We start from the raw sequence: 16267 nt of genomic DNA, 5'->3' as shown, positions 1-16267 counted from the left end.
TAAGCCGGGCAGGTGTCGGGTGCCACCCAAGCTAGAGTGCAGTGGTGTGACAGCTCACTGCACCCTCCGCCTCCTGGGTTCAAGCAGTTCTTCTGCCGCAGCCTCCCAAGTAGCTGAGATTACAGGCGCGTGCCACCATACCCAGCTAATTTTTTGTATTTTTAGTAGCGACAAGGTTTCACCATGTTGACCAGGCTGGTCTTGAACTCCTGACCTCAAATGATCCATCTGCCTTGGCCTCCCAAAGTGAGACAGCTTCTCTTTTAAAACTCATTCTCTCTGAAAGGTGGTCCTTTCTGTCTTCACTTTGCAGATGAGGAAACTGAGGCCCAGTGATACTGAGTGACCTACTCAACTCACATGGCAAGTTTGTAATGGAGCTAGAAGCTCCACCTTAGAGATGCCAAGTGCTTTTGAGACCAACTTGGCCACCACTTCAGCACCACCAGGCTCGACCACCACCACACCCTTTTTAAATCAGGGCAGTGATGAGGGCAGCAGATGTGCCATGTTGCCTGCCTTGGGCAAGATTTTTTTCCCCTCTCAGATGTGCTTCAGGTGACCGCATGCCTGTTGGCCTTCACATCCCTCCTTGGGCTTTTTTTTTTTTTTTTTTTTTTTAATTACCAATGGGGTCTCACTGTGTTGCCTAGGTTGGTCTCATACTCCTGGGCTCAAGCCATCCTCTCACCTTGGCCTCCCAAAGTGCTGGGATTATAGGCTTGAGTCACCACACCTAGCTCCAGACACCTGGCTGAGGGTGCTTCTTGGGCTTTAAAGTAAAAATCTCAAAGGCAGCTGACCCCTAAGTGCTAGGATGGAGGAATAAAGATATTTAAAGTAGGAAAACGGAAGAAGTTTCCATGTGCTTTGAAGCTACTGTGTCAGGCAAGGAGTCAGCATTACTCACCCTACGTTACTGAAGAGAGCTGACATTTCGTGAGGGACAGAGCTGGGACTCCAGCCCAGGCTGCCTGACCCAGCATCCACTCATGCATACTCTGCAGTGGTCAGTTTGATGGCCCTTAGACCTCCCCAGTTTCTCGCAAGGACCCTGCAAGTTAAATATTTAGATACTATAGAGGAGTAACCAGGGGTGCCGAGAGGTTAAGTAGCTTACACGGGGCCATTCAGATAAGTGTTAGGCCAGGACCCTCACGCGGGTCTGCCCAATGGTGAAGCTTATGCCCCTGCACATAGATGTGTCCTAAACCTGGGTTGGTAGAGACTTTTTGGCAAATATGTGACTGTGTAGATTAAGAGTGCGTGTTGTGGGGTCGGAAGGACCTTGTCCTGCGCTCAGTAGCTGAGTGACCTGGGACAAGTTGCTAGGCCTCTCTGTGCCCAGTTGTTTTCTGTAAATTGGGTCTGAGATGAGTACCCATTTCATAGGACGGAGGATGAGATGCTCTCATCCACATGAAGGGCTTGGCACTGTGCCTAACGTGCAAGGGCCTTTGATACAGGGCCACCTTTTCACTGTCATAAGGGATGGCTGTGGTCTGAGCCCCGTAAGCGCCCTCAGCCAGGTGTCTGGAGCTAGTAGCTGGAAACACAAACACCTGCCTTCGACCTCCGTGCCCTGTTTTGGGGCTGGGTTCTTCCTCTGTTCTGTTTACTCAAGTTGTTTGCAAGGCCTCCTCTGGAGAGGTTCCAGGCATCGCCACACCGACTAGAAAGTGGAAGGATCAGGAGGGAGCAGGCAGAGGGGCATCGTGGAGGGAGCTGTTAAGGATGCAAAACAGTTCTGAGAAAGAACTGTCTGTCCACCAGCCAAGCAAGGCTGGCTGTCCCCACCCTCCCAGGCCTCTGTTGAGTTATATGTAGAGTGGTCACTTCGCTTGAGAGTCAGGTGTTCCCTCTAATGCAGCGGCTATTAGTGGACGTGCTCTACCGGGGGTGGAAAATGGCCCTGGTGGAGAGAAGGCTCCCTGTAGAATGCATGGGCTGCCCTGTGACTGGGACAAAGGAAGTAGTGTCCATGGTCACCAAAGCCTTCCTGAAAAGGTGTGTGGGTGGGGGCGAGGGATGGATGTGTCGAGCTGCCCTTGGCAGCCCAAAATAAGGAACTGCCTCTTGAATGGATGGTGGAGCACTATAGCTCAGTGGCAGGAAATATCGACTTTGGAGTCAGGACAGACGGGTTCATATCCTCACTCCACCCCGTATTACCCTGCACCTGCTAGTCACTGCATCCCGTCAGTCTCAGGCAGCTGATCAGTCAATGGGATAGTAGAGAACCTGTCATAACCAAAAGAAATTGGTGGCATGAGCAAAATAAAGCTCTTACACAGCGCCTGAGGCATAGAGAGCTCATCAGCAGTCATAAGGAGAGACCAAGGCCAGGCTTCTCCCCCAGGCTGAAAAATGACTGATAGTTAATAATCTACCATAAACAGGCTGCTCAAACTCCACTCATAGCCACTAGAGAAAAAAGGGTGTTCAAATCCAAAAAACATACTTTCACATGCCTGGAGTCTAGGTGTCTTGGGTCTGGCCTCACCTAGGTCAGGACGTCTCATGGGGACCTGTAGAGACTCGTGTTGTTCAGACGCTGACCCGGCTTCACGGTCTCCCGCAGCCCTCGGGAAGCCAGTTTATTGGGCAGAAGCCAATTCATAGCTCGCGAGCTTTTCTTTTGCCTTGGTTGCTGTCAACACATTAGACACCCCCATATGCCTTAAACCTGTCTAGGTGGTGGGAGCCATGGGACTCTGTCTAGAACCAGAACAATCGATCTTGCCAACACTGTTCAAATGAGGGGTCTCTTTACAAGCAGCCAATGTGGCTCTGTTAGGAAATACGAATCGGCACCACTGTGTGTCCACCAAAACAGACAAGCAAAGCGGAACACACCATGAAACTAGCAAGAAAGAAGGGCGAGCACTTGGGGTTTTCCCGTGATTCCTTGTTTATGGCACATCCGTCTCTTTCCTTGTTCACGTACTCACAGATGGCGGCACAGGTCGAGCATCTCTAGTCCCGAAACCTGAAAAGCTCCAAAGTCCAAAACTTTCTTTTTTAGAGACAGTCTCGCTCTGTCGTCCAGGCTGGAGTGTGGTGGCACAATCTCGGCTCACTGCAGCCTCCGCCTTCTGGGTTCAAATGTTTCTTCTGCCTCGGCCTCCCGAGTAGCGGGGATTACAGGTGCCCACCACCATGCCCAGATAATTTTTGTATTTTTTGTAGAGACGGGGTTTTGCCATGTTGGCCAGCTGATCTTGAACCCCTGGCTGGCCTTGAGCAATCCACCCTCCTTGGCCTCCCAAAGTGCTGGGATTACAGTCATGCACCACCATTCCTGGCCCAAAGTCCAAAACTTTCTGAGCCCCAACATGACACTCAAAGGAAATGCTCATTGGAGAGTTTCAGGTTTTGGATTCTCAGACTAGGATGCTCAACTGGTTAAGTATAATGCAGATATTCCAAAATTAAAAAAAAAAAAATGGAAATCCAAAACACATGTTCCCAAGCATTTCAGTAAGGGATGTTCAACCTGTAACGGTTACCAATTATTTAAGAAAAGTCCAGATTGGGAAGGAAACAGGACCCCTAAAATTTCAGCAGATGTAATCCATTCAACCTAATTACGTTTTTGCAAGTCAGTTGCTAGAATTTGAATTCAGCTAAAACATCTCAGGCCCACTCACAGAACTTTGTGTTCCTTGGGAACTTAGTTTGAGAAACACTGAAATCATATACGCGTTACTCCTAAAAGGCTGCCTGCTACAGCATTAGGACTCTTAAAAGGTCTGTTTCTTTACATACTTATTATGAACCTGCCCTCTGGCTTCTACGCAGTTTCACTTTGACAAGGACCAGATCCTCTCCCAACAGCCTAATGAGGTTACTGGAAACCCCGTTTACCAAAGCAGAAACTGAGTCTCCCCCAGACTCGACTCACTCAAGGTCACATAACTCAAGCCCTGAAACAGGGACAAGAACTCAGTTCTCCCTGCCCCGAAACCATACTTTTTCCCCTTTCCCGACCTTGTCTCTGAGGGTGTTCAGATCTGTTTAATTAAGAAAAAATGATGGTGACAGTTGGTCTGTGACGCTGAAGATGTTTTAAAACTGTGGATCTTGAAATCCAAATGCTCGTTTTCTTAATTTTCTTTTGTTTTCTTTTCCTCCTGCTGTCTGCCTTCAATCCTTTAGAACACAAACTTGACCACCCAGGAGCATGAAAACATCATTGTGGTAAGTTCCTCTCGAACACGCACCCTCCACCCACCTCCGCCTCCTGGAGCCTACAACCCTTTTCCTGGTTTGGGGTAATTCTGGCGCCTGCGTAATCCACCAGCATCTGGCCTTGCTCCGTTTTGTCTTTTCTAGCAAGCTGGTCGCATCTCCCTCTGCCTTTGCACATTTCAGAGCCCCAGTTAATGGGAGAGGGAGTGTAATTATCTGTCTTTGAGGTTTGTAGCAAATGTATCATAATCGCCTCCTCCTTCCTGAGTCTGCCTAGGGAGTTGAAGGCAGGAGATGGCAGAGACCGTATAATTTATTCAGAGGCATCACCCCATTAGCTGAAAGGTAAACGTCCTCTTTCTTGCCCCAGGACATGTCTGCCAATTAATCCACAAATAGAACTTGGATTTAATTCCCTGTGATACATAAAGTGAGGTGCTATTTTCTGGGACTCTACCATGACGTAAGCATTTTTGAGGTAAAATATCTTCCTAGATGACTTTTAGCTACGAAACCTAACTCTCCCTTGAGAGAAGAAAGCAATGAAATCGCACCTGCTAGATGGTCAGCACCGTGCTGTGTATTTGAATTCAGATAACCTAGTCCCCAAGGAGTTCGTCATCTGTTGTAAGAAGACAAAAGTGATCACCGCAAAGCATAGAGACATTGAGTGCAGAGAGTAAGTAGAGTGATAAACTCCCCTGGGAAAGGAGCCAGAGAGCTTCCTGGAGGTAGTGATATCCGAGCTGGGTTTTGAAGGATCAATAGGAGTTTTCCAGGTGGCAAAACAGGATAAAAACATCCCAGAGAGAAGAAACAATGTGCAAGGGCACAAAGATTTAAAGCAACGTGGTGCGTTCTGGAAGCTTCAGCATTTCTGGAGCATAAAGCATAAGGAAATGAGAAGCAGGCGGATGGGAGATGAAATAGAAGCAAGAGGCAGAGCCTTTTGTGCCCAGGAGGGGACCTTGGAACTAAGCGGCCTGGGATGTCTCCTGGCTGCAAGGTACAGAACAAGAGCAGCATCAGTCACTAGGCCCCTCAGACTCCTTTAGCCGAATCGAGGCCTTGAGGGACCCACTCAGTCGGCCCTGGCAAGCCAAGCTGGTTATGGTATGCACAAAATGAGGTGGACCTCAGGCCTTTGATTGTAGAGAGTCAAGGCAGCAGCTTCTGCCTTTGCTGTCACCTCCAGTGTCTGGCACATAGTCGGCCCCCAGTGGGTGTTTGCTAACAGTATAGAGGTTTTCTCCATGCTCTCACCCTGACTATCCCTTGCCTTCTCTTGCCAGAACAGGAGAACACGTCAACCTGGGCACCCCCAGTCACTCACCACCACCTTTTTCTGGCATAGTATTAATTCATCCATTCATTTAATGTACTTTGCTGAGCATGTGAGTTTAACTATGTGCCAGACACTAACTCTGTCCCACAGATAGAGAGCTGGACGAGACATGAGGCCGGCATTGAGGATTGAATGTATGCTGAGAGAACCTGGCGGGTCAACCGATAATACAAAAATAACATAGCCAAGGGCTGAGGTTTGTTCTGGGTGTTAGTGGGGGTGCAGAGGATAGGTACTTAACCTGTGTCAGGGAGGGTACTGGGAGGATGATGATGGAGGACTTCCCGGAGGAGGTGACCAAGCTGAATCTTAAAGGAGAGATAGGAAAATGTCAGGTAAACGGAGCAAGCTGGGGAAGGCGTTCCAGGCAGGGGGACTTCCATGTGCAAAGGCAAAGTGGTAAGATGGGCTGCTGCAGAACCGGAAGGAAGTACTGCTTCCTCTCCCTGCCAGCAACACCTGTGGGTCCCACTGGGTGCCTGGGAGCCCTGGATGGAGGACAAGGGCTTGCATTCAGGACAAGCCTGGGAAAGAAATTTTGATCCGAGAAATCCAGGCTGCATTTATCCAGCTAATATGGCTGAACTGAACCCTTAGTTGGGTCGGGTTGAGCTTCCCGGCTCAGCAGGAATGCCTGAGAGCAGGAAAGAATTTGATCTGAGGGTCTGACCCTCACCCCTGCGTTTTATAGCCTCCCCTTCCAGCATTCTTTTATTACTATTGCTGTTGTCATTATTGTGACGACTTCTGGAGCCTCCTTTCATTCCAACAGTTACATCCTCTTATTTGCCCTATTGGCAATTAGTCTTCTCCCATGTGCTTGGTAGTATGTTTATGCACTAATTTTTCTACCATAGCTTGAGTTGGTTTTATTCATTCCATTGGCCAGGCAATAGTAACTGTTGTTGGTCTTGGACCAGGAGTCCAAACCCCAGCTGTGGTCCGGCTCACTATGGAAGGCTCTCACCATGGTGGTGAAGAACGTGGGCTTAAAGCTGAATCTAGGTTCAAGTTTAGAATCAAGTTCAGACCCCGACCCCAGCCATACTAGCTGTGATAAAACTTTTAATTTTATTTAAAATATCATCTTGCAAGTATTTCTTTTTTTCTTTTCTTTCTTTCTTTCTTTTTTTTTTTTTTTGAGACAGAGTCTCTCTGTCGCCCAGGCTAGAGTGCAGTGATGCAATCTCGGCTCACTGCAATGCCACCTCCTGAGTTCAAGTGATTCTCCTGCCTCAACCTCCTGAGTAGCTGGGATTACAGGGGCGTGCCACCATGCCCGGCTAATTTTTGTATTTTTGGTAGAGACGGAGTTTCACCATGTTGGTCAGGGTGGTCTTGATTTCCTGACCTCAAGTGATCTACTGCCTTGGCCTCCCAAACTGCTGGGATTACAGGCGTGAGCCACTGTGCCTGGCCAATTTTGCAAGTATTTCATGAGTATGAGTATGTTTTCATCAGGAAAAGAGGATATCATCCCATCCCAGTGCCCTCTTCAGAAACATCTTGTTTTCAGGTGGTGACAAACCCACACAGACAGATATGGTTGTGGATTTTTTGGGTTTTGGGTTTTTTGTTTTTTTTTTTTTGCTTTTAATATGAATGATGTGATGCACGGTGTGTCGCCCTGGATTTATTTTTCTCTCTTCACAATATGGCCTGGAGATTGTTCGAAGTCTTTTCGTGGCTGTCTACCCCACAGTTCCTGATCCTTGTTTGTTGTGTTTCAGGCAATCGCTCCTTTGCTGGAAAACAACCACCCACCACCAGATCTCTGTGAATTCTTTTGCAAGGTACGGGATTGCTGAGCTGGGGCTCTGGCTGCAGGGGGCTACCTCCCTCGGTGTGTGCACACTGGGGATCGGGTTTGCACAGAAAGGCCGAAAACCTGGGCCCCACAGTCTTGGGCCATGGTCCCAGACACAGGCGGAGGGCATGCCAGGCACCCATCCTTAGGGTTACACCCACCTCTCTGCGCCAGGTACCCATCCTTAGGGTTACACCCACCTCTCTGCCAGACAGGTGACAAACAGTCAGAGGAGGAACATCTTGCTTTTTCTTGGAATCACTTCCCGGCTCTCCTGGGAGACAGGTTGCTGCAGATTTCCTGGGCTCCTGACGTCAGAGCTGGGTTATTATTAGCCAAGGTTCCTCTGCGCAGTGGCTGGCCCACGGTGGGGTGCGGCTGTGGGGCTTTCCCTGAACACGGGAGGCAGCATGGTGCTCCAGGTTAGCTTAGAGGAGCCGTGGAGCAGGGCATCCGCTGTCAGGCACCCGGCACCAGCCTTGCAGTGGGCTTCACATAGGACATGCCCAGGGCACATCGGGGAGCAGGCATTTCTCATTCCCAGAGCACATCTTCTCGGCTCAGGCCGAACCAGCACACAAACCTGTTTTGTTCTTTACTGTGTGTGGTTTTTTTTTAGTGTAATAATTGTATGTCGTCGGAAAGACATGTTCTCAGCGCTCCCCTGTCATACCCCTGCTGCCCTGCTCAGCTGGTCCTCATCCCTCCACGCTCCCATTACCTGCCTCCTGCCAAGGTCACCCACTGTCCTTTGGAGAGGTGTGGGCTGTGTACAGCAGTGGGACCCGCCTGTGGGGTGGAACAGCAGGCCCCTGGGAGGAAACGGGACTGTGGTGCACTTGATTTCCCTTGCCCTCCCCCGGCCCCCCACCCCCGGGTGTGTGTGTCAGGGGATAGGAGCTTTGAAAGGGAGACAAGATTCTGTTATCCTCCTGGAGTCTGCCTCCCTATCAGGATTCCTTTTCTAGCGACCCACACACCTGCTGGTCTGAGTGCCCAGGGTACTTGTCAGGGCCTGGAACGACCTCTACATCCATCCTTAATGTGGGCATGTGCAATGTGTGCCCCCGGGCCCAGGGAGTGAACGCCTACGAGCGTGTGTGTGTGTGTGTGTGTGTGTACAGGTGTGGATACACACAGGCCCCGGACTCCTCGGGGCACACGAGGGCCTTCTCTGCCCCTGGGCCTCATGGATATCATGCCCCCAGCAGAGTGGAGTTAAATAACCTGGTATCCTGAGAGAACGGCTAGCTGCTCCTCTGCCTGTCACCGAAGGTCACCTCCTCCATCTCCTGTCCAGTTTAACCCAAACCTGCCCCATGCTTGCCTCTCAAGCTTAGGATTTCTCCCAGATCTCAAGATTCTCAAACTCTGGTTCTAGAACACTGGATATTTGTTGTAGAACAAGATACACTTGCCTCACTGTGTTTCCTACCTGAGGCTTCACTTGTCTCACTGTGTTTCTTACCTCAGCGTTCCTGGTAGCACAGTTTGGAAAAGGGTGAGGTAGAAAAAGTTATCCTTTTTGGCATTCTTTGCTATAATCCTGTGTGGGTGTTTCAAAGAGGGCCGTCTGGCTTTTGGAGGGAGGGGTCCCAGCCACGCGGGATGCTGCTTTGGCTGTTTTCCCTCTGGGAGTTGGAGCCCAGAGAGGAGAGCTTGAGGGGACCAAAGCCTCCCGCGCTGCGTCTGCTCTGCCAACCTCCTGCCAAATTCCGAGATCTGAGGAAAGTTTATTCATCTTGCTCTCTCAGGGGAGCCCTGATTTCTCTTACCCCAGGTCCAGCATCCTCATCCAGGGGCCGGGTGGGTGATAAATGTGTGCAGGACACGAGGGAGGGGCTGCGCCTTGTCTGCACAGCCTGTGAAGGGCTTCCTTTGCAATCTGAAAAACAAAACGCCACACTGGTGATGAATCGGGCCTGCAGACTGCCACCCGAGTGCTAAAGCCACCAACTGAAGAGTCACAGAATTTTCAGCACCCTGGTGTTCAAATGCCAAAGCCCTGGTATTATCATACCCAATTTCCAAGGTCTTTCAGACCACACATGCAGAATCTTAGCTTTACAAAAGTCTCATTATATGTTAAATAAGGACCATGTCAGGACGCCTATGTGTACCTTCTGAAACAGTCTCAAGCTTTAAGGTCAAAATCAAACAAAAAGCAAACAAAAGCTCTCATCTCATCTACTTTTTTAACTCCAAAAAAAAAGAAAAAAACTTTTTTTTTTTTTTTGTTGAGACAGAGTCTCGCTTTGTCACCCAGACTGGAGTGCAGTGGCCGGATCTCAGCTCACTGCAAGCTCCGCCTCCCGGGTTCACGCCATTCTCCTGCCTCAGCCTCCCGAGTAGCTGGGACTACAGACACCCGCCACCTCGCCCAGCTAGGTTTTTGTATTTTTTAGTAGAGACGGGGTTTCACCGTGTTAGCCAGGATGGTCTCGATCTCCTGACCTTGTGATCCGCCCGTCTCGGCCTCCCAAAGTGCTAGGATTACAGGCTTGAGCCACTGTGCCCGGCCAAAAGAAAAAACTTTTAAGGCTATGGCACTCCTAGGTATTTCCTCAAATGAGTTCAACACACTTGTCCACACAAACATCTACATGTAGATGTTACAGCAGCTGTATTCATGACTGCGAGAACCTGGAAGCACCCAAAATGCCTTCCAGTGAGTGAATGGATAAATAAACTGTGGAATGCCCAGACAATGGAGAGTTATTCAACACTAAAAAGAAACGAGCTAGTAGATCACGAAGAGAAAGGGGGAATTTTAAATGCATGTGAGTAAGTGAGAGGAGCCCATCTGAAGAGGCTGCACACTGCATGATTCCAACTACAGGGCATTCTGGGAAAAGCAAAATTATACAGACAGTAAAAAGATCGGTGGTTGCCAGGGGTTGGGGAGAGGGAAGGATGAATTGGCTGAGCACAGAGGATTTTTAGGGAGTGAAATGACTTCGAGGCTATGATATTACAGTGGTGGCTCTAGGACATCAGACATTTGTCTAAACACCCAGAACGCACAGCACCAAGAGTGAACCCTAAAGTCACCTGTGGACTCTGGGTAGCAGTGATGTGTCAGTGTGGGGTTATCCATTGTAACAAATACCCCACAGGGTGTACGTGCTACATTTGTTACACTGCACGGTCCTTTGGGGAGGCGTGGGCTGTGTCCACCAATGAGACCAGCTTGTGAGGTGGAAACGCAGGCACCTGGGAGGAAAGGGGACCGTGGTGCACTTTACCCCCTGCCCAGGGAGTCCTCTGTGTGTGCATCAGGGGACAGGAAAGGGAAACAGGATTGTGTTGTCTTCTTGGGCCCTGTGTCTCCACCAGGATTCTTTTTCCAGTGCCCCATATGCCCACTGGCCTGAGTGCCCAGGGTACGTTTCTGGGCCTGGAACGCCCCCACCCCATCCTTAATAGGAACATGTGCAGTGATAGTTGGGGAGGCCATGCGTGCCGGAGGAGGGGGTATCTGGGAAAGCTCTCTGCCTTCCTCTCCATTCCACTCTGAACCTAGAACTGGCCCCCCCTCCAAAATAAACTCATTTTTAGAAAACGGTGCAACAGTGCTCATCAAGGGAACCCAGGCACCCACAGCTGGGCTCACTGTCTCTAGCCCTGCTAGCAGCCCCGGGCTGTGGTTGGAACATTCTTAGGCCCACGGTAACTGTACCCTACTCTCTCCCCAGCACTGCAGAGAGCGGCCCCGGTCCATGGTAGTCATCGAGGTGTTCACCCCTGTGGTGCAGCGAATCCTCAAGCATAACATGGTGAGTTCCCCCTGCCCCAACACCCAGACCCCAGCGCCCAGTGCATGAGGCCCCGTGCACCTACCTGGCCTTTTGTGTTGGCACAGATTTGGGGGATAGGATTGGCCCAGCCTGACAGCCAGGAACTGGGGTTGAGATTCTGGTTAAGGAGTTTTGGGGGTTTTGTACAGCTTGTCCTCCATTATGGCAACAGGAAGAATCTTTTTGCAGTACATAAGAATTACCAAAAGACCGTGGCTGGAGGAGAAGAGGAAAGCCTCCCAGGGAGAATAGGCCCAAATAATGTCTGTAGATGCCTCGCCCTGAAGGACCCAGAGCATAACTTCTCACTCCTTTAGTGTGGGCTGTGCACAGCGAGGTCCTTCCAGAGAGCACTGTATGGAAGGGGGCAAGAGTCGCCTTGCAGTGGAGAAAACAGACACACCCAGACTCAGTCAGATGATCAAGGTCAACATCAACAACAATAAGCCAATTTGACAGAATTTCTCCTTGATATGATGTATAAAAACTACATTTGACCCCTATAGTCTTCCTCCCAGTAACCCATCACCCCACTGCAATCATGAGAAAAACATCAGACAAATCCCAAGAACGGGACAATCTACAAAGTACCTGGCCAATCCTCCCCACGGTCAAGGTCATCAAAAACAAGGAGATTCTAAGAAACTGTCACAGCTCAGAGGAGTCTACGGGGCGTGACGACTAAATGTCATTTGGGGCCCTCCATGGAGTCCCAGAATCGAAGAGGGACATGAAGGCAAAACTGAAGAAATCTGAATAAAGCATGGCGTTTAATTTTTTTTTTTTTTAAATACAAAGGCAGGGTTTTACTTGCACACTTACAGTGGGTGGGGTGCTTGTAATCTGTGTGGCCCCTTGGTGTTCCCTCATCATTCCAGGGACAGCAGCAAATGCCATTATTTGCCCTGTATGACACAAGGAAACTGAGGCTTAGCTAGGTCCACTAAGTGGCCACAGGGGCCACAGGTAGGAATAAGAATAACATCTTTTTGCAGATGTTTATTGAACACTTTCTTGGAGTCAAGAGTGTGACGCTCTTTGAGTGTATTGTGTTATTAACCCTCGTGCCCTTCCCATGACATCTGTGCACAGGAGGAATCTGGGACCCAGAAAGGCAGGACAGGAAAGGCAGGGTCTGATGAGCAGCTGTGGGTGCTCCTGGGGGGAGCTAAGGAGCAGACAGCCTGAGGCCAGGGTTCCTAGTCACATGTTGTACTGAGCCAGCCACCACCTTAGACTTTAGAGCCTCCTGGAGCGTGTGAAAACAACTGAAAAAGGGTAACCACAAATCATTTCGCTTGTGATGTAGCTTGCCTGTCTCCACATCATGGCCCTGAAGAATACTGTATCACCTACAGCCCCTTCCCCAGTCAGGAGTGGAAGTGCATGATACATGTGCTCCTCTACCCCTTCCATACTCATGGCAGACATCATTAATCAATTACAGCACTCTTCCTGTAGAGCCAGAGATAGCATCAGACTGTTTCCCCTCCTGCTTTCCAGGCCACCACTACCAACTGAATCGTGTTAGTACCATAATGAACACTATGTACCATTCTCTACCCTCAGCGATTGCAAACCATAATTGAATTGTTGCTGATTTCTGAGCCCCTCCTAGATTTGGGGTAAATTCATTTCTTGTTTTCAGAACACAGGGGAGAGGGACACCCTGTGCAGTTCTTTCTCCAGGACAAGGAGACTTCCCACTGGGGGATGGGAAGGGGTTTCTGCCTTAATTTGGGTGCTCATAGTTTCAAGGGGGAGATCTTTCTGGCTTTGGCCACCTGGGAGGAAAGGGGCCCTACTCGTTAACTTTAAAATCACTGCGGGTGTAGTGTATGGGGGGGGGCCGTGCCATGTTGGAGTTCAGAGCAAAGGTTCTTCAGGTTTTCTTGCAAAGGACCTTAACTTGTCAATGGCAGAGCCATACCCCCAGGACATACTTGGCAGGGGAATGCCTCTTGAGGCACATAAACATTTTTGCATATTCCATGTTAGTCAATAAACCATTTCATAAGGGTTCTTTGGGGACATCTGACTTCAAAGGGAAAAAATTCAGAATTCAGACAGCCTGTCAGGACTTCACCATACAACGCCTCTCTTGTATTTGGTTAGTTTTATGGGCCTGGAGTGTTGACCATGTAATAATTTTCTCTATAAAAATCAGAACAACTCTCGGCAGACCCAGAATTTATAGTATCTGTGGCGGTCTGGCAGAGAGTAGGGACCCTCAGCCATGAGTCCTCGCCTCATTTGTAACGAGTACCCCCTAAGTGATCCCAGGTGTCTGGGGATGCTTTAACACACCCAGATCCCACCTTGTTCTTGGCGCCTACTAATTACACACCATGAGCGGTGGCGTCAGAGGAGAGCTGCAGGGAGGACCGAGGAGGATCCGCCCCTCGTGTAGAAGAACAGACTGTATTAAACAGTGATTATGGCCATGCTAGGCACGGGAAGACCTGATCTCATGGAATCCTGATAACACAGGCGGTGGGCGAGATAGAGCTTTGACATTCACTCATTGAATGCTCCCTGATGCTTAATGAGTGGCCATGGGTCAGCAGCACCGTTCTGGAGCTGGCGCTCTCAGCTGGTGTGGGGGTCAAGTCTCTGGCTAAGGAGCATAAGCCATGAGCCTGTTGGGGTAGCATGAACAGTGACTTCTCTTCACCCCAAATACAGTGTTTTTCCTTAAGGAGGCTCTCAGACATTTAGGAAACGGGGGGAACATAGCCACAGTGCTATTGTGGGATTTGGGGGCTCCCCCATTCCGAGTGTATCTCTTGCAAATATGTTATGTGCCCCATTTCATGGATGAGCAAACTGAAGCTTTGAGAGTCTCAAAGAACGTTCCTTGCTAGACCGAGATAAAAAGTAGAAACAAAAGGAAGCAGTTCTTTAGTATGTTCCTCTGGAGATTCAGTCCAAATAAAGTGCCAAACTGCGTTGTGAAGAATGGCCATGTGTCTCTGTGCCCCCATGCCACTCGGAGTGTTCCTGTGGCAAAGGAGGCAAGAAGACATGGCTGTGGTCCCCAGTGGACCACCAGCTAATCTGACCTCCAGTTTTCCAAGGGCATTATATTTTTCAGAGGCTGCTGGATCCCTCTGTAAATGTTTATTTCCATGGAAATGACCTTGATTATTCAAAAATCCAGTAGCTAAGATGACAGTTACCTAAGTCTCTGTTGAAGCAGTTCATAGAATCATAAAACCCTAATGGTGGAAGGGGCTAGAGATCGCTTCTGTGGACCCTCATTCCATAGTGGGGACCGTGAGGCCCAGAGACGGGCGTGGCAGCCCAAAGCCAGATGAAATACTTGTGAGGCAGATGAACTGGCTCCGGGACTCTGCTTCCCTCTTTATGTAGCGGGACAGTCCTAGCAGGCAGGTGAGTGAAAGCTCTCTCTCCACTGTCTCTTAAGGACCCAGTTCAGCCCCTTTGACTCCACGTGAAGAAGCCCCCAGTGGCTCTAGAAACTCTCCTGGGAGCTCGCGGGAGGGCATGGTAGGAACGGGTTCCACTCAGAGCTTTCATGCCACCTTCGGGGTCAGTTAGACCTGAAGGGGTCTCTACTTCTTTTCTACAGTTTAGAGTCCTGATTCAGGCTGCTCTCTTTAAAAAACAGGTTCGGCGGTGGCGGTGGCTCAAGCCTGTAATCCCAGCACTTTGGGAGGCAGGCAGGCCGGATCCGCGAGTCAGGAGATCGAGACCATCCTGAACAGGTGGAAACCCGTCTCTACTAAAAATACAAAAAACTAGCCCGAGGCTGAGGTGGTGAGCCTGTAGTCCCAGCCACTCCGGAGGCTAGAGGCAATGGCAGGAACCCGGGAGGCGGAGCTGCAGTGAGCTGAGATCCGGCCACAGCACTCCAGCCTGGGTGACAGAGCAAGACTCGTCTCAAAAAAACAGTTCCACTACAGAGATGGGTACAGAGGGACAGGTCTGGAGACTCCAGGCTCCCCTCCGTGTCTTGCTGGTCAGCCACATCACTTTTATGGAGGGTCTGGGCAGGGCCGTGCCGCTCCTGACTGGCCGGACACAGCCCGAGGGGCTGGCAGTCCCAGCACCTCCCCAGCCCTAGCACAACTCTGGAAATGAATGTGGCAGCCAGATTCACAGGCCCCTGTCCAGCCCATGCCTCTCTCCTCTGCTCCTGGCAGGCCCCAAGCCCGCCACTGGGCTGGGTGCCGCCTTCCTGCCTCCTGGCAGAGCTCGCTGTGGCGTGGCCCCTGTCTTCCTGACACCTGGAAGAGGCCGAGGACAGCAGCCACCAGTTATGGCCCTCGGCCGGCATGGGCAGGGTCCTGTGTCTTCCCCGAGCCTGGCCCCTCGGGGCCCTTCCATTCGTCTTGTCCTCCGGGGCCATTCCTTCCCCATCGGTGACCTGTGGTCCTCCGCCTGATTCCATTACTGCCATTCTTTGTCATCTCCGGCCCTCCTGAACCACCTTCCATTCACCCTCCTGTATTCCACCACCCTCACCTTCCACCCTCACTCATTCCACCCTCACCTTCACCCTCCTTCCACCACCCCATCTTCCACATCATTCCGCCGCCTCATTCCACCACCTCTGCATTCCACCACCTCCTTCCACCCATTCCACCTCCACCCATTCCTCATCATTCTTTTATCTTATTCCCGCCATCTCATCATCATTCACGTCCATCCTTGATCATCAACCCTCCTTCCACCCTATCCTCCTTCCTTCCACCACCTCCACTGTCCTTCCATTCCATTCCCTCTTGTCCCCTGTTTCTTTCTCCATCAGATGGTCCTTCATTCCATGGTGGATTCTTCATTCCCTGTCCTTCCATTCCTTCCATCCCATTATCCATGAACCAAACAGGTCCTGCCCTTCCTTCCGGTGTCATGGCTGCCCTGGGCTCCTGCCCTGCCTGGCACCATCCCCTGACTCCTGTCCTTTGCTCTCTCTGCAGGACTTTGGGAAGTGCCCGCGACTGAGGCTGTTTACTCAGGAGTACATCCTTGCCTTGAACGAGCTCAACGCGGGGATGGAAGTGGTGAAGAAGTTCATTCAGAGGTGGGTCTTCAGCGCGACGCCCCTCTTTAGCCTTGGAGCCACTTTCTTCTCTGATCCTGTTTCCTCAGATATCCCTGGGG

General features: G+C 50.4%; 1 protein-coding gene across 1 annotated transcript in view; it reads left to right on the top strand.

Moving 5' to 3' along the window:
* CMIP (c-Maf inducing protein) overlaps positions 1-16267 on the top strand; it is a 261683-nt gene that overhangs the window by 204903 nt on the left and 40513 nt on the right. Inside the window, exons 5-8 of the mRNA XM_031658628.1 lie at positions 4159-4200; positions 7267-7329; positions 11039-11119; positions 16084-16187. Of these exons, the coding sequence (XP_031514488.1) occupies positions 4159-4200; positions 7267-7329; positions 11039-11119; positions 16084-16187 (290 nt within the window). The remainder of the gene's footprint in view (positions 1-4158; positions 4201-7266; positions 7330-11038; positions 11120-16083; positions 16188-16267) is intronic.

The sequence above is a fragment of the Papio anubis genome, chromosome 18 (assembly GCF_008728515.1).
Source record: "Papio anubis isolate 15944 chromosome 18, Panubis1.0, whole genome shotgun sequence".
Taxonomy (NCBI): domain Eukaryota; kingdom Metazoa; phylum Chordata; class Mammalia; order Primates; family Cercopithecidae; genus Papio; species Papio anubis.
The sequence above is the reverse complement of the archived record's forward strand: the minus strand, read 5'-3'. Positions and strand labels throughout refer to the sequence as shown.